The sequence below is a fragment of the Meles meles genome, chromosome 12, assembly GCF_922984935.1.
Source record: "Meles meles chromosome 12, mMelMel3.1 paternal haplotype, whole genome shotgun sequence".
In the NCBI taxonomy this organism is placed as follows: Eukaryota; Metazoa; Chordata; class Mammalia; order Carnivora; family Mustelidae; genus Meles; species Meles meles.
Window position 1 is genome coordinate 17,936,102 of NC_060077.1, and position 18,686 is coordinate 17,954,787.

Sequence of the window (18,686 nt, forward strand, 5' to 3'; positions counted from 1 at the left end):
CGCTGAAGCAGAAAACAAACGCTCACCCGAAATGTGGAACATCCCAGAAAGAGCCGCCTGCCGGGGAGGCTTAGTTAGGGTCTTATCTGTGTATTTCAGAAACCAAGTGCAATGTCAGCCCTCAGGCAATCACTAGAGAAGTAAATATTTATTAAAATTGCTCAGTAAATATTTTTGAGTACCTGTCGTGTCCCAGGCACTATTCTAGACCCTGGAAATACTGCAGGAGACAAAGGAGCAAAGTCCTTGCTCTGAAGAGGTGCTTCTTCTGGTCGGGGAGACGCATTCACTAAAAGTAAACAACTATATAGGTCAGGCAGGGATAAAGACTACAGGGAAAAATGGAGTGGGATATGGAGATAGAAAAGATATGGCAGGTCCCATGCTGTAGGGATGTGACACGGAGCAAAGAGGGATGGGACAGTAGCCATGTGGACATCCGAAGGAAAGGCATGCAGGAGAAGGGAACAGGAAGAACAAGGCTCAGAGGCAGGAGCATCCAGAGCCTGGCAGAGCTGGGTTGTGGCGAGTGACGGTTGGCAAATGAGGTCAAGAAGCAGGTGAGTGGGAGCTTGTGGGCGAACAGACTGTGCAGGGCTTGAATAAGTAAATAAGGGTAGAGAGCATCTAGGAAGGGCCAGGATCCATGATTCAAACCCAGGCAGCCAAGCCCAAAGCACATGCTTTCAATGCCCCTCTACACGCCTGACCTCCTGGCAAGCTAGAGAGACCGCAGCCTGTACCCGCTCCTGAAGGTCCTCCTGCTCAGAGGAGAGCCTCTGCTGGGGCGCAGAAGGGAATGTGGACAAGCATGTGCGCCGTGTCCCACATTGCACCCTACAGAAGAGCCACAGGAAGATGAATCCCCAGGGTGCTGGAGGGAGGCGGTCAAGACGGCGGCCAGGAGGCAATGCCCCCCCGGCATGGGAGGCTTAGCGATCTGGGTCATCCTGGGCCGGCCAGTAGGAAGGAGGCTTCACCGAGTTGCCGGGAAGGCGAAGCTGTGGGGAGACATGGGGCTCCCACGGGGGCGAGTTAGTAGGTCAGCCTCCTGAAATATTGATGGACCTGCGCCGCCTTGCCCCTGCCCAAGCGCCTCCATGCCCCGCCAGCGAGGCTCAAGGAAACGTCAGACATTTGCAAGGAGTTACTTAGGGAGCCTTGACACACTTGCTGGATGGGCTCTTTTGCCCTTCTTGGGTTTTATTATTAATACATCCTTCCACACTGGGTCTTGACGGATGCGTAGTCTAGTTGCCCATCAAGTTAAAAGCGGCGTGTGTGTGCACGTGTGCGTGTGTGCGTGTGATCCCTGGACAGTTTTGCCTATCACCAGGGGAAAAGCATGGCATCAGGGACCATGTCTCCAAGCCAACACGTCCTCAACGGATCACCAGCCCCTTCCCCGAGGGGCAGGACAATCTGGTGGTTCTCACCCTGGAGCCCGCCCGCTCGGATCAGACGCTCCCTCCGCGGCTTTGATCCTTGTGTGATACCGAGCTCATTTCTCTGCGGCTCTGTATCTCTTTTTTCTCACCTGTTTAAAAGGAGCATAGTCCTGGACCCCACTCAGCTGAACGGTTAGGAAGGCTTTATTGTGTTTTAAGATGATAATGTCTGAGAGCGCTTTTAGGTTTACAAAAGAATTGAAAGGGAGGTGCGTAAATTACTGCCTCCCCTACCCCAGCCCCGCCCCATGCTGCACAGGGTCCACCAGGACCAGCATCCCTGCCAGCTGGGACAGTTGTTCCAACTGGTGAAACTGCTCTGACTCATCACCCCCCACAGTCCACAGGTGACCGGACGGGTGGCTCTTGGTGACGCACATTCCATGAGTCCAGACAAACGGATCATGACATGTATCCATCCTTATGGTGTCATGCAAACTATCTCCTAAAAATCTTCTGAGCTCTGCCTCTGCCTTCCTCCCTCTTCCTCGCTCCTGGCAACCACTGATCTTTCTACAGTCTCCATGGCCGTGCCTTTTCCAGAATGTCACAGAGTTGGAATCACACGTACACACCCTCTCCAGACTGGCTTCTTTCACTTAGCGATGTGCATTTAAGGTTCCTCCATGTCTTTTCGTGGCTGCATTCCTCGTTTCTTTTCAGCGATGAGTCATGGTCCCTGGTCTGGATCCCGTCCCAGTTTCTCTATCCACCTACTGAAGGACATCTTGGTTGCTTCCTAGTTTGAGCAGTTAGGAAGAAAGCTGCTATCAGCATCTGTGCTCAGGTTTTTACGCAGACGTGTTTCAGCTTCTTTGGGGAAACACCAGGGAGGGTGATTGCTGGATCGTACGGTAAGAGAATGTTTAGTTTTCTGGGACGCTGCCAAGCCGTCTGGCAGAGTGGTCGTGCCCTTCTGCATTGCTACCAGCGGCGAGTGAGGGTTCCCATTACTCCACACCCTTTCCAGCATCTGGCGGCATCTGTGTTTTCGGATTGTGGCCATTCTGATAGGTAGATGGTGACCGTGCAATGTTGTTTCAACATGCACTTTCCCTGGTGACCTGGGAAGGGACTTTTGTTTGTTTTTTTAAGTAGTGCACAGAAAAAACACTTTGCAGACAGCCTCGCTGATACTGGGAATTTCAGAAGTAAGCGTCAGCTGTCTGCTGTTGGGTGTTCTTGCAAACACAGCAGAGCTCTGAGCACTGGGCTGGGTCCCTGCTCCCACGGACTCTAGTGTGTGAAGGCAGCAGAAGGAACGTGGTTTGGTTTTGTGTTGGCACATACCCACAGAATCTGGTGAGTCCTGTCTCTGGGATCTCGTGTCCTCAACAACCGCAGCCCCCCACGATCCCCCGCATTGCATCTCGCCTGGCCTGGGACAGGAACTACCCTCCCAATGGTTGGTTCCCCCATAATTAGATTAGCCCTGTGCCAGCATCCTCTCTGAAGTTGATAAGGTGAGACCATAAACATTCTCTACGGTCACACACGTGGGATCACAGCGCGGTAATCTCAGAGCAGCAGATGCACATAGAGCGTCTTGGGGGAGCACACTCGAGTTATTCTGGGCAATTCTGATGTCTTCCGGGTGCCGGATCTGCACGGCTGGCTGGGGCCTTGGCCTGAGGACAGGGTTTCTCCATCTGTCACTTCGGAGAGCCAGGGTCAGAGCATCCTTTGTTGTGGGGACTGTTCTGGGCATGGTGGGATGCTTAGCACCTTCTTGACCCCCACCCCCTAGACATCAGCTGCACCATCTCCTCTTGGAGATGGCCAGAAACATTCTCCCTGAGAGATGCCACCTTCTCCCTGGGATGAGACCCTCTTCCTGAGAGCCTTGCTCCGAGTGGCGCTGGGAGCACCCAGAGTTTCTAGCAGGTGGCTGCTGGGACCCCTCATGATACACAGCAGGAAAGACCTTTGCCTGTGGGGCTATAAGGATGGATTCTGCGTCTCAGGAAGACTTGCCTTCCACTGCCGGGACCCTGCACGTGTCCTCATCTCAAAGCTACATGTCCTCCCTTTTCCAGAATCATACCTCTTCTCAAAGCCATGGCAAACTGGTGGCCGGCCAACATTTGTAACAAGAGTATCTCATCTTGCCCTCCCCACCCCCATGGGAAACACGGATGTATGACCGCACTACTCCTCCCCGAAATCCTTACGAAAGACCATTCAATGCACACTGACCCCATCTGGGCTCAGCATGTGATACAATAGGAAACCCAGAGCAGGGCTCCTGAGATGCTCGTGTCCAAACCACCCAACCCATCTGCAAGCTCCTTTCTACTTCCAACAACTGACTGAAAGGAAATACGGAGCTGGAGGGACCCATCGGCCGGCCATGCGAAGACACAACCGGAGAAGCCAGCACGTGAATCTAATAAGACAAATGACTTGTATTTTAAAAAAAAAAAAAGAAGAAGAATGTAACAGCGGAATGCCATGAGTTGGCCTTGAGTGGATACTGATGGGAACAAACCAATTACATCGAGTAATATCTTTGAGATAATTAGGAAAATTTTTACATTAGGAACTTATTAATTTTGTTAGATGTGATCATGGGAACATGATCATGCTTTAAAAAAAATCTTGAGGTATTCACAAGTGAAACAGCACAGGATCTGGATTTTGGTTTGAAATATTTCAGCATGAAATTGTTGAAGGGGATAGACTGAGTGAGGTTAGCTATGCACGGACGGTGGCTGAAAGTGACTGATGGGTGGTTGAAAGTGACTGATGGATACGTGTTACATTGTCGCTCTTCGCTTGAAATTGTCACTACTAAACAGTGGGGTCAATGCAAATTTTTCTCATGGTAGAGTGAGGGCTATGTGACCACCTACTAAAGAACGTTCATGCACCAAACTCTTTCTTTTTTTTTTCCCATTTTATTTATTTTTTCAGCGTAACAGTATTCATTCTTTTTGCACAACACCCAGTGCTCCATGCAAAACGTGCCCTCCCCATTACCCACCACCTGTTCCCCCAACCTCCCACCCCTGACCCTTCAAAACCCTCAGGTTGTTTTTCAGAGTCCATAGTCTCTTATGGTTCGCCTCCCCTTCCAAATTTTTTTTTTTAATAAACATATAATGTATTTTTATCCCCAGGGGTACAGGTCTGTGAATCGCCAGGTTTACACACTTCACAGCACTCACGATAGCACTTACCCTCCCCAATGTCCATAGCCCCCTCCCCCTCTCCCAATCCCACCTCCCCCCAGCAACCCCCAGTTTGTTTTGTGAGATTAAGAGTCATTTATGGTTTGTCTCCCTCCCAATCCCATCTTGTTTCATTTATTCTTCTCCTATCCCCCTACCCCCCCATGTTGCTTCTCCATGTCCTCATATCAGGGAGATCATATGATAGTTGTCTTTCTCCGATTGACTTATTTCACTAAGCATGATACCCTCTAGTTCCATCCACGTCGTCGCAAATGGCATGATTTCATTTCTTTTGATGGTTGCATAGTATTCCATTGTGTATATATACCACATCTTCTTTATCCATTCATCTGTTGATGGACATCTAGGTTCTTTCCATAGTCTGGCTATTATAGACATTGCTGCTATAAACATTCGGGTACACGTGCCCCTTCGGATCACTATGTTTGTATCTTTAGGGTAAATACCCAGTAGTGCAATTGCTGGGTCATAGGGTAGTTCTATTTTCAACATTTTGAGGAACCTCCATGCTGTTTTCCAGAGTGGTTGCCCCAGCTTGCATTCCCACCAACAGTGGAGGAGGGTTCCCCTTTCTCCACATCCTCTCCAGCATCTGTCATTTCCTGACTTGTTCATTTTAGCCATTCTGACTGGTGTGAGGTGATATCTCATTGTGGTTTTGATTTGTATTTCCCTGATGCCGAGTGACGTGGAGCACTTTTTCATGTGTCTGTTGGCCATCTGGATGTCTTCTTTGCAGAAATGTCTGTTCATGTCCTCTGCCCATTTCTTGATTGGATTGTTTGTTCTTTGGGTGTTGAGTTTGCTAAGTTCCTTATAGATTTTGGATACTAGCCCTTTATCTGATATGTCGTTTGCAAATATCTTCTCCCATTCTGTCAGTTGTCTTTTGGTTTTGTTAACTGTTTCCTTTGCTGTGCAAAAGCTTTTGATCTTGATGAAATCTCAATAGTTCATTTTTGCCCTTGCTTCCCTTGCCTTTGCCGTTGTTCCTAGGAAGATGTTGCTACGGCTGAGGTCGAAGAGGTTGCTGCCTGCGTTCTCCTCAAGGATTTTGATGGATTCCTTTCTCACATTGAGGTCCTTCATCCATTTGGAGTCTATTTTCGTGTGTGGTGTAAGGAAGTGGTCCAATTTCATTTTTCTGCATGTGGCTGTCCAATTTTCCCAGCACCATTTATTGAAGAGGCTGTCTTTTTTCCATTGGACATTCTTTCCTGCTTTGTCAAAGATTAGTTGACCATAGAGTTGAAGGTCGATTTCTGGGCTCTCTATTCTGTTCCCCTGATCTATGTGTCTGTTTTTGTGCCAGTACCATGCTGTCTTGATGATGACAGCTTTATAATAGAGCTTGAAGTCCGGAATTGTGATGCCACCAACATTGGCTTTGTTCTTCAATATTCCTTTGGCTATTCGAGGTCTTTTCTGGTTCCATATAAATTTTAGGATTATTTGTTCCATTTCTTTGAAAAAAATAGATGGTATTTTGATAGGGATTGCATTAAATGTGTAGATTGCTTTAGTTAGCATAGACATTTTCACAATATTTATTCTTCCAATCCAGGAGCATGGAACATTTTTCCATTTTTTTGTGTCTTCCTCAATTTCTTTCATGAGTACTTTATAATTTTCTGTGTATAGATTCTTAGTCTCTTTGGTTAGGCTATTCCTAGGTATCTTATAGTTTTGGGTACAATTGTAAATGGGATTGACTCCTTAATTTCTCATTCTTCAGTCTTGTTGTTGGTGTACAGAAATGCAACTGATTTCTGTGCATTGATTTTATATCCTGACACTTTACTGAATTCCTGTACAAGTTCTAGCAGTTTTGGAGCGGAGTCTTTTGGGTATTCCACATATAGTATCATATCATCTGCGAAGAGTGATAGTTTGACTTCTTCTTTACCAATTTGGATGCCTTTAATTTCTTTTTGTTGTCTGATTGCTGAGGCTAGGACTTCTAGTACTATGTTGAATAGCAGTGGTGATAATGGACATCCCTGCCGTGTTCCTGACCTTAACGGAAAAGCTTTCAGTTTTTCTCCATTGAGAATGATATTTGCGGTGGGTTTTTCATAGATGGCTTTGATAATATTGAGGTATGTGCCCTCTATCTCCACACTTTGAAGAGTTTTGATCAGGAAGGGATGCTGTACTTTGTCAAATGCTTTTTCAGCATCTATTGAGAGTATCATATGGTTCTTGTTCTTTCTTTTATTAATGTGTTCTATCACATTGATTGATTTGCGGATGTTGAACCAACCCTGCAGCCCTGGAATAAATCCCACTTGATCGTGGTGAATAATCCTTTTAATGTACTGTTGAATCCTATTGGCTAGTATTTTGGCGAGAATTTTTGCGTCTGTGTTCATCAAGGATATTGGTCTGTAGTTCTCTTTTTTGGTGGGATCCTTGTCTGGTTTGGGGATCAAGGTGATGCTGGCCTCATAAAATGAGTTTGGAAGTTTTCCTTCCATTTCTATTTTTTGGAACAGTTTCAGGAGAATAGGAATGAGTTCTTCTTTAAATGTTTGGTAGAATTCCCCTGGGAAGCCGTCTGGCCCTGGGCTTTTGTTTGTTTGGAGAGTTTTGATGACTGTTTCAATCTCCTTACTGGTTATGGGCCTGTTCAGGTTTTCTATTTCTTCCTGGTTCAGTTGTGGTAGTTTATATGTCTCTAGGAATGCATCCATTTCTTCCAGATTGGCCAATTTGTTGGCGTAGAGTTGCTCATAGTATGTTCTTATAATCGTCTGTATTTCTTTGGTGTTAGTTGTGATCTCTCCTCTTTCATTCATGATTTTATTTATTTGGGTCCTTTCTCTTTTCTTTTTGATGAGTCTGGCCAGGGGTTTATCAATCTTATTGATTCTTTCAAAGAACCAGCTCCTAGTTTCATTGATTTGTTCTATTGTTTTTTTGGTTTCTATTTCATTGAATTCTGCTGTGGTCTTTATGATTTCCCTTCTCCTGCTGGGTTTAGGGTTCTTTCTTGTTCTTTCTCCAGCTCCTTTACGTGTAGGGTTAGGTTGTGTACTTGAGACCTTTCTTGTTTCTTGAGAAAGGCTTGTACCGCTATATATTTTCCTCTCAGGACTGCCTTTGCTGTGTCCCACAGATTTTGAACTGTTGTGTTTTCATTATCATTTGTTTCCATGAATTTTTTCAATTCTTCTTTAATTTCCTGGTTAACCCATTCATTCTTTAGAAGGATGCTGTTTAGTCTCCCATGTATTTGGGTTCTTTCCAGCTTTCCTTTTGTGATTGAGTTCTAGCTTCAGAGCATTGTGGTCTGAAAATATGCAGGGAATAATCCTAATCTTTTGATACCGGTTGAGACCTGATTTGTGACCCAGGATGTGATCTATTCTGGAGAAGGTTCCATGTGCACTAGAGAAGAATGTGTATTCTGTTGCTTTGGGATGAAATGTTCTGAATATATCTGTGATGTCCATCTGGTCCAGTGTGTCATTTAAGGCCTTTATTTCCTTGTTGATCTTTGGCTTGGATGATCTGTCCATTTCAGTGAGGGGAGTGTTCAAGTCCCCTACTATTATTGTATTATCATTGATGTGTTTCTTTGATTTTGTTATTAATTGGTTGATATAATTGGCTGCTCCCACGTTAGGGGCATAGATATTTAAAATTGTTAGATCTTCTTGTTGGACAGACCCTTTGAGTAGGATATAGTGTCCTTCCTCATCTCTTATTATAGTCTTTGGCTTGAAATCTAATTGATCTGATATAAGGATTGCCACCCCAGCTTTCTTCTGATGCCCATTAGCATGGTAAATTGTTTTCCACCCCCTCACTTTAAATCTGGAGGTGTCTTCGCGTCTAAAATGAGTTTCTTGTAGGCAACATACTGATGGGTTTTGTTTTTTTATCCATTCTGATACCCTGTGTCTTTTGATTGGGGCATTTAGCCCATTAACATTCAGGGTAACTATTGAGAGATATGAATTTAGTGCCATTAGTAGCCTGTAAGGTGACTGTTACTGTATATTGTCTCTGTACCTTTCTGATCTACTACTTTTAGGCTCTCTCTTTGCTTAGAGGACCCCTTTCAATATTTCCTGTAGAGCTGGTTTGGTGTTTGCAAGTTCTTTCAGTTTTTGTTTGTCCTGGAAGCTTTTTATCTCTCCTTCTATTTTCAATGATAGCCTAGCTGGATAGAGTATTCTTGGCTGCATGTTTTTCTCGTTGAGTGCTCTGAATATATCATGCCAGCTCTTTCTGGCCTGCCAGGTCTCTGTGGATAAGTCTGCCACCAATCTAATATTTTTACCATTGTATGTTACAGACTTCTTTTCTCGGGCTGCTTTCAGGATTTTCTCTTTGTCACTAAGACTTGTCAATTTTACTATTAGGTGACGGGGTGTGGACCTATTCTTGTTGACTTTGAGGGGGGTTCTCTGCATCTCCTGGATTTTGATGCTTGTTCCCTTTGCCATATTATGGAAATTCTCTCCAATGATTCTCTCCAATAGACCTTCTGCTCCCCTCTCTGTTTCTTCTTCTTCTGGAATCCCAATTATTCTAATGTTGTTTCGTCTTATGGTGTCACTTATCTCTCGAATTCTCCCCTCATGGTCCAGTAGCTGTTTGTCCCTCTTTTGTTCGGCTTTGTTATTCTCTGTCATTTGGTCTTCTATATCACTAATTTTTTCTTCTGCCTCATTGATCCTAGCAGTGAGAGCCTCCATTTTTGATTGCACCTCATTAATAGCTTTTTTGATTTCAACTTGGTTAGATTTTAGTTCTTTAATTTCTCCAGAAAGGGCTTTAATATCTCCAGAGAGGGTTTCTCTAATATCTTCCATGCCTTTTTCGAGCCCGGCTAGAATGTTCAGAATCGTCATTCTGAACTCTTGATCTGACATATTACCAATGTCTGTGTTAATTAGGTCCTTAGCCTTCGGTACTGTCTCTTGTTCTTTTGTTTGTGGTGATTTTTTCCGCCTTGTCATTTTGTCCAGATAAGAGGATATGAAGGAGCAAATAAACTACTAAAAGGGTGGCAAAGACCCCAGAAAAATGTGCTGTAACCAAATCAGAAGAGACCCCAAATTGTGGGGGGGAGAAAGGGGATAAAAACAGGTTCTGAAAAAAAAAGAAAAGAAAGAAAAAAAAGGAAAAAAAAGAAAAAATTTAAAAAATAAAACAAATAAAAAAATATAAAAAAGAAAGAAAAAATATATATATTTAGATGAACTAGTCAAAAAACGTTAAAAAAGAAAAGGGTAAAAGTTTTAAAAAATTTAGCAGAAGAAGAAAAAAGAAAAAAGAAAAAAAATTGAAAAAAGAAAAAAAAAATTGAAGTAGCCGCAAGACTAAAGAATCATGGGGAGAAAGCCATGAGTTCCGTGCTTTGCTTTCTCCTCCTCTGGAATTGCTCTGCTGTCTTAGGAATTGAACCTGCTTTCTCCTTGATAGATGAACTTCGTCCTGGCTGGATATTTTGTTGATCTTCTGGGGGAGGGGCCTGTTGTAGTGACTCTCAAGTGTCTTTGCCCGAGGCGGGATTGCACCGCCCTTACCGGCGGCCGGACTAAGTAATCGGCTCGGGTTCGCTTTTGGGAGCTTCTGTTCCCTGAACGCTTTCCGTAGAGTTCCGGAGGACGGGAATGAAAATGGCGGCCTCCCAGTCTCCAGCCCGGAGGAGCCGAGAGCCTGGGGCCCCACTCCTCAGTGCGCCCCCAGAGGACAGCACCCAATCACTCCCGTATCCCCAGCCTCTAGCCGCACTCCGAGCTCACCCAGCCCGCGACCAGTTCAAGGTAACCCCGAGCTGAGAGTTCAGTCCTCGGCTCTGTCTCTGCAGCCGGCTTCTCTGTTCTAATACCTGCGAGCTCTGTGACACTCCGACACCCCCGATCCTTCTGTGACCCTGCGGGGCCTGGGGCCACGCTGACCCCGCGTGGGCTTCACCCTGGTTTAGCCTCTGGAGCAATGTCCCTTAGTGGAACAGACTTTTAAAAGTCCTGATTTTGTGCTCCGTTGCTCCGCCGTTTGCCGGGAGCCGGCCCCTCCCCCTGCCGTCTATCCTCCCGTCGTTTTAGATTCACTTCTCTGCCAGTCCTACCTTTCAGAAAGTGGTTGATTTTCTGTTTCTAGAGTTGCTGTTCTTCTTCTCTTCGCTCTCCCATTGGATTTGTAGGTGTTTGCAATGTTTAGATAAGCTATCGAGCTGATCTCCTGCTACCTGATGTGGTCTCAGGCTGCTACTTCTCCGCCATCTTGACTCCCAAACTCTTTCTTTAGCCTGACAGACATGTGTCATGGTATTTCCTTCTGTTTGGGTTCCAGTGAATTATGTTTATCTGTAATGATTCACTAAACTTAGTCAAGAGATGGCCCTAAGTGTGTTCCTAAAATGCCAAGGAAGAGTGTATGATCTGTTACAGTGCAGATTCTATGGTGACACGAAGGCCAGCCCCAAGCAACGGGGGAGACATGATGAGATCTGCCATTGTTGAGGGATGGGTAGAAGTTCTTCGTCATCGTGGACAACAGAGTGAACATCACCGCCACGTGGGTGGGAGTAACAGAGAACCGGAGAAGCGATGGGCCACAGACAGAAGGCATCCTAGCTTCCCCACCGGGGGGCAACGGCAGACAAAAATCACACTGCAAGGTTAATGGAAAATCATTCACAACTGGAAGGACCATTCATATAGGTGCAGGCAGTTGAGGCATGGGGGGACTAGCTTTGTACCCCCAGGCCTGAAGGGGTGGGGAAAGAACTGTTGTTGGAACCTGGTGAGACCTGGAGCCTTGGGGGCGGGCTGTCCTGATGCACGGTTGCACCTGCTGTGCACGGAGACCAGTAGACGCCCCACTTGTCCCTCCCCTGCCCTGCAATCTGGTATCCTGTCCCCAGTGGCCAGATGCCCCTGGAGTGGGGGTAGACGGTCCCTTGAGTCAGCCACCTGGAGCACAGAGTAGAGTGAGGGGCAGGGCCAGACCTGGGGCTATGCACCTGGCAAATCCTTAGCACACAAGTCAGAGGCTGGCCCCGCCCAGAGTGGTTCGATGAGACCAGGTGGTTGTCGGCATGCGGGACACGGGGAACATTTACCGTATGCATCAACCCATGTAGCCTGGTCTTTGTCTTTCGGGGGTGAGGAGGAGGAGCTGGTTTTCAGCGGTCATGCACACATGTGTGCTCATACACACACGTGCACACATGCAGAGGTACACACGGGTGCATATGTACACAGCATGCACACACGTGCAAGGACAGGTACACACACACACCTACATGCACGTACACACAGACCCACATGGCGCGTGCATGCGCACACACACACACAAGTCCTTCTAGGAAGTTGCAGTGATGACCTGTGGAACATTCTCCACCTCCTTGGACCTGGTCTTTGCCTCATTTCTGGGGGGATTTCACTCCCATAGGCAGACAGAGGGCTGCCCTGATTAAAAAAAATCTAGGAATGATTCAAGAGGACATATCAGTGGACTGGGAGCTGTCAGAGGTAGGAATCGTCCACTCTGAGGCAGAGAGGGGAGAGCCCCCTAAGCTTGCCTCTTCATTGAAGGTCACTTGGTCTGTGCCTTGGGATGAGGATGGTCTGCTTTGTGCCAAGAAGGGTCAAAAAAATCACTGGCTCTCAGCCAAGGATGGTTTGACCGCCCCCCCCCCCCCCCATCAAAGACATTGGCAGTGTCTGGAGACATGTCTAGTTGTCACACCCAGCTAAGGGTGCTACTAGCATCTTCTGGGAAGAAGCAGCTAGACATCCTACGACGCACGGCTTCCTGTGCTAAAGTGATGTCTGTCCCCACATAGCAGTCGAGCTTGAGTCGAGAAACCCTGATGTCAGTGAATAAAGGAATCCAGGGGACGCACTCATGAACAGTGTTGCAAGCAGGTTGAATCTACACGGAGCGGTCACAGTCATCCACACATCCTATTCCCATGGGGGACGCTGCCCCGTCTCCTAGCCCGCGGGTTCTGTTCTCCTGTTTTCTGCCCCCGCCTTCCTGGGCACATTGCTGCTCCTGCAACACTGGGCTCTTTTCCAGGATGTACAACAGATCGCTACAGATTTGCAAGTTAAAAGAGCAGCCGTGTATGAGCTCAAGGTGCTGTGAACCGAATTCTGGGCTGGGGTCTTCCAAAGCTGAAATCGGGTGTTGGCAGGGCTGGGTTCTTACCTGGGGGCTGTAGGGGTGACTCTTCCTCCAAGATCCCTTAGTCTGTTGACTGAACCCGCTTCCAGTGATGGCAGGACTGGAGTGGGGGGGACCCTGCGTACCTGCGGATTGTCGGGGGAGGGGGCACACAGTCCACTCCAAACGTCTGCCCTGGGCTCATGCAGGGCCACTCCCTTCTCAAAGGTAGTGACCGCAGGCCACATCTCATCACACGTGGACCCTCTCTGGTAGCCCCCATGCCACCAGCCAGAGAAAAGTCTGTTGACACAGGCCTGCGGCGAGGAGGGCAGGCCAACCCTCATGCTGCCTGGTGTGAGGTCAGCTGATCTGGGTCTTTAATTCCTGTCTGCAAGGCTCTGGGAGCAGCCCCTAGCTTCACTTTTGTGGGATCCGAGGTGGGGATCGTGGGTGGCATCTTCCAAACCCAGCACAGGACACGTGGCACCATGTGCCATAGTCAGGGTTTGCTGAACAACTAAACATCACAGCAGCTTAAAAAGCAGAAATCCAGAATTTTATATGGGAGCTTTTAATTTCATTTTATTTTTAAGTCATCTCTACACCCAACGTGGGGCTCGAACCTACAATCCCGAAATCGAGAGTCGCCCATTCTACCCACTGAGCCATCCAGGCACACCGCACTCCCCCGTTTTATTTTCACGTTGTCAACTGTGTCCATTTGCCAGGGCTTCCATAGCAAGGTACCAGGTGGTGACTTAAAGGACAGGTGGGACGTCTCATGGATTTGAGGCCAGAAGTTCAGAATCAAGGTCCCATCTGAGGGCTCTGAGGGAGCACCTGGCCCCGGGCTTCTCCCCAGGGTGCGCGGATGGCTGGCTTCATCCTTCCATGGCGTTGTCCCCGTATGCCGTCCATCTACCAGCTGCCCCTTCTTTGGGGCACACAAGGTCACCGGTCCTTATACAGGGCCACCCCATAGCTGCTCGTGAGCTGGACTGCCTCTGTGTGCATGCGAGGCCACGTTCCCCAGTCCTGGGGTGGGGGTTCAGCATGTGGGTTTAGACGGAAGTACACGTCCGGCCTGTAATAGCAACTAATTATACGTTTTCCTTTATTACATACTCTGTGGATCAGATTCAGCCGACTCAGCCTTGCAGGGCCAGAGACCAGGTGGTACCCGGCCCCCGCCCCCCACGTCCCCTCCTCACACCGCACAGATGCTCGTTCCAGCAGCAGCCATGCCAGTGGCTTCCAGAAGCTTCTAGGGAGAGCATGTTACGTGCAGACTCTAGCTCACTGTGAGACAGACGCATCGGAGGACAGAAGTTAGGCTTTCTGTGTTCCGAGTTGGCCCTCCTCATTGATTTTCTTTAAGGAACTCGTCATCCCTGTGTTATACCCCAGTCTAGCACCTTTGGAAAAGAGGGAGGGACGCGTTTGGGTTTCAAACGCTGAGAAAGCGCAGGGACATCAGGTATAAAGGTGTGTGCTGGGGGCACAGGGCAGCTCGGGGACAGCCAGACTGGAGGGGAGCACCCTCCCAGGACAGGGTCACTCCCTAGTCCTGTGCTGATGCCAGTGTCCACACCGAACCTTGCTTTTTTCCTGGAGGGAGAGGGTCCAGCACTGGGGACAGAGGCTCGGAATTGCGGTGATCAGTTGATATAGGGTCACGTTGCCTGTCTCTTTGCACCACAGCAACCCCACGGTCCCCAACCCAGGGGTCCCCCAGCCCCGAGGCAGAGTTCTGCACTCACCAAGCTGGGCGGGAAAGGGGAGAACCCTTGCGTCCAGCCGCTTCATCGGCAGACTCTGCGGATTCTCCTTGTCCTTACCTCAGCCACTCCTCCCACGTCGGGGCTGGGACCACCGATCCTGGGGACGGGCGACCGTGGCATCAGCCCCGTGTGCTCTCCGTCTTCCCGCTGACTTGGGCGGCTGTGTGTGAGAGTCCCGTCCCTGCATCTTCTCCCAGGTTCCAGAATCTGCGATAGCCATGCAAGTCCTCTCCCTACCTTGTCTTTCCAAACGGCGCTTGTGTCCTTCGGGGAGCAAGACTCGGGGGCGGAGTGGGGGGGAGTAAGGGAGGGAGAACAGGTGGCCATCTGTGTCCCATGGTCTGCTGACAAGAGCAGTGAGGGTCACAGGGGCTGAGCCACGGCCAGAACACTGGTCCTGGAGAAGAGCTTGTTTTTCCCACATCCTGGCTTGCGTGCATTCGGGTGGGTGCCTGCCCGGAGGAGGCCCGGTGGTCACGCGCAGCAGGATGCGGGAACGGAGCCCTAACTCATGCTAAAGTGCTTGTTGTATACCTGACACTGCTTTAATCTCTTTCTGTGCGTGCATGCATACCTTCGTTCAGCTCTGGGGGCAGATTCCTTACAGAAGGGGACTCGGGGTCCAGAGAGGTTATTAGTTATCCCAAGACCACACAGCAACAGAGTGGTAAAACCAGAGTGTAAGCCTCGGTGGGACATTTGACAACCCCCCCCCCCCCAACCAATGGGCCTGTGTCTCGGGAGCCGGGCTGGGCATGGCAGGAGGGTGAGCTGTGTCCTTGGTTTCTCCCCACCAAACAGCAGCCCCCCACCAGGTAGTGACAACCAGAAACGTGTCCTGACATGGCCACATGTCCCCCGAAGAGAATGACCATCCCGGGCAGGCGGACACTCCCCCTGAATGCTTCACGAGGCTGCTTCTCGGTGTGGGGGTGCCCAGGAACCCTTTCCCCCTGCTGCCCTCCACCCGCCTCTGCATGGTCCATGGACATGCGGACGTCGGAACAGGCAGGGGTGGACGGCAGGATCGTGGAGCATGGGCCCCTCGGCAAAGCCAGGTCTTTAACGCCGTGGCTCTCTCTCGCCTGTCTTCCTGCCCGCAGAGCCAAGGTGAAGAAGGGGGTGAACATCTTGGGCACCCGGACCAGCGAGCCCCGGCAGTGGGACGTGAAGCAGGAGCTGGGCAACGGCGGGAAGCACGCCACGACCACCGTGCTGTGCCAGCGCCTGGGGTCCGGCGCGCGCAACAGGTAAGGCCTGATGACGCGGGCTCCAGGGACCGGGTCGCCGCCTGGAAGGCTTGCTTGACGCCCACATTTACCCGCTGCTTAGCGGAGCTGTGAACCCCTCGGCCTGGAGATCTGGAGGCACTTCTGTCACGGGCAGGACCATCTGGTGGTTCCACGGGGCCGGCTCGGCTCTGGTTCTGAGTCTGCTGTTTGGGCTTGGAGCAGAGGCTTGTTAGCGTGGTTGGCTCTGGCTCCCGGCCTCGGGCATGCGCTCCACCTGGGCAGGTCCCTGGGCTGTGTCACTTCCCCTTGCCCTCCCTGGATTAGCAGCCGCTGCTTTCTTCCAAGTGCTCACTCTTTGCACAGAGAGTGTGACATTGTGCTTTATAATAAGAAATATGTATTTGGGCTTCATCCCTGTTCCCCTCATGGGGCTCCTAAAACCCCGAGAGTTTCCTTATGGGTGAGAGCAGCAAAGGTGACTTTTCTTACGTTAATGAGGTGACATTTGGAAAGCACCTGGGCCGCCGAACCCCACCCCTATCATCTCCCAGGGGCAGAGGGCCCAGAGTTTGACTTCAGTTATCAATGGCCAAGGATGTGATCCATCTTACCTCTGTCATGAGGCCTCCAGAAAAACCCCAAAGAATGGGTCTCAGAGAGCTTGCAGGTGGGTGAGCCCATGGAGATTTGGGGCTCGTGGTGCCCAGAGAGGACATGAAGCCCCGCCCCCTTCCCCACGCCCTGCCCTGTGCGTCTCCTCCATCTGCCTGCTCCTGAGTTAGGTCCTCTACCCTGGTCAGTAAGGGTTTCTCTGAGTCCTGGGAGCTGCCGAAGAAGGGGGCCTGGGATCTACAGTAGCAATTCATATATGTTAATCTCATCATTAGCCCAGTGGACAGCCTGCACCTGCCACTGTCACCTGCAGGGGGTGGGGAAGAGCAGTCCTAGGGGGCCCTGCCCCTCCCCTGGGGGATCCCATGCCCTCTCCGGGTGCACCGGCTCAGGATGATGCTGAACTGAGGGACCCCAGCTGGTGTGGTAGCGCCGCTTGGTGGAGGGTTGGGGGGGGGAAATGCCCATGCCGGAGCTGGTGTCCGAATCATGAAGGATTAGACCCCAATGGCAGTGAGGAGAGATTTAAACCTGGGGTGACCATGAGTGATGATAGGACACAAGGACACGCTATGTGAGATTCTATGCAGACACCCGGATTATTATTTAAAAGAACTATTTACTGCATGTAAAAATAATACAGTCTCACTTTAAAGTATTTGTGGAGCGTAGTTAAGCGAGGGGAGAAACGTCAAATAATGCCTCAGTATTCTGTCCTCAAAGGATAACCCCCGGCTGACAAGTTGGTCCATTCCCCTCCTGTGTTTTATACACACGTAAACGTGCAGTCGGCGTATTTATCTTACAAACCCGGTATTGTAATCTATACAGATTTTAAGACACTTTCGCTCCTGTCAAACACATTTCCTCCTGACATTAAATTGTCCTCAGAAATGGCTTAGCAGCCCCGCGGTGTTCCGTCATGCAGAGTTAACGTTGCGTAAATAACCCTGCCCACGTCCTCAGACGTTGCAGTGTTCTTTTTTATTTTTATAAACGCTGCAGCAGTAAACCGTCTTTCACGTAAAGTTTTATCCACTTCTCTTTGCGCTTAAGGTGGTTTCTTTACAATCAAAAATTCTGATCATTTTTCGCGCTCTCGATACATTCTGTTTGTGTATTTTCTTGAAGGGAGTAACACTAAAGGAAAAGGTTTCCCATCATCAGACACGTTTTCTTAACTGCACATTGCAAGGCTGCCAAGAAAAAAAATTCTGCGAATTCTCCACTTGGTTTAGAAACATTCAGTTCTTTGATCATAATCCCTGTCTCCGCGGTCCTTCCTTTAATGCGTAGCCAGTGAGACATCTGGTGTCCCAGCAGCTTCCTGATTCAAACACCAACCTTTCCCCCAATCCTCCCCCCCAAGAAGGAATGTCAGTTCATCACATGGGGTGAGGGTTGTGTGTCCAAATGTTTCAGCTCGTGAAAAAAGGACCAGAAAAGTGTGTGCCGGCGTCCCCTGGTTTTAGCACGAGATCAGAGGCAAAAATAAGTCTCCTGAATCCAACGCTTAGAAAGTCTAACAAACCCGTAAGACTGGTGTTGATTAGGCAAATAAAAACGAAGGTGTTCATTAATGGTGAAGTTACGCAACTTCGTGGTTCTTCATGACCCAGTCGGGAGGCGTCTCAGAGTGAGGGAGGGGATCCCTATGGTCGCACCTTCTCAAGAGTCCCAGAGGTGACCCTGTTTGCGCTCTCTGGGAAGTCCGCTGTGGGCCCACGTGTGTTTGCAGAGAGGGGAGCTTCTTTTTTGTTGTTGGAAAGCCTGTTTCCCAGCACACGGCTGACGGGGGTCCCACGCTCCCTGCCTTCCTCACTGAGCTCCGTGGAAAATCTTGGTTGGTCCCCTTGGGGGAGGAGCTGTGCGCCAAACACTGAGTCAGCTCCTGACCACCCCCCACCATCAAGGAAGCTGAACTCTGTGTGGAGACCTGGGACCCAAAGGACCCCATCTCAAATAAGGACGTTTGTTGTCATGGAAGGTGCAAGTCCCCCGGGGGGAAGGAGGGCTTTCTTCCCCTCTCCCTATGGAGCAAAGGCCACACCCCCTTGTTATCTACTGCTGTCTGACCGGTCACCCCCAAGCTTATAAGTTCAGAACAGGACACATTTATTATCTATCTCGTGGTCTCCGTGGGTCAGGGATTTAGGCCCATCCTAACCGGGGTCCCATCCCCAGGGCCTGTCACTAAGGGGCAGGCGGCATCTCCTCCTCTGGGAATCACGGTCTCGTCTGCAGGCTCGACAGAGCCGACCCTCTCCCAGGCTCACATGGTCGCAG

The 18,686-nt window shown here is 49.4% G+C and overlaps 1 protein-coding gene across 1 annotated transcript in view; it reads left to right on the forward strand.

The window, feature by feature from the left end:
• The window catches only part of TMEM132C (transmembrane protein 132C), a 302,142-nt gene that overhangs the window by 180,060 nt on the left and 103,396 nt on the right, over nucleotides 1-18,686 (forward strand). The window contains exon 3 of the mRNA XM_046026085.1: nucleotides 15,660-15,806. Coding sequence (XP_045882041.1) covers nucleotides 15,660-15,806 — 147 coding nt within the window. The remainder of the gene's footprint in view (nucleotides 1-15,659; nucleotides 15,807-18,686) is intronic.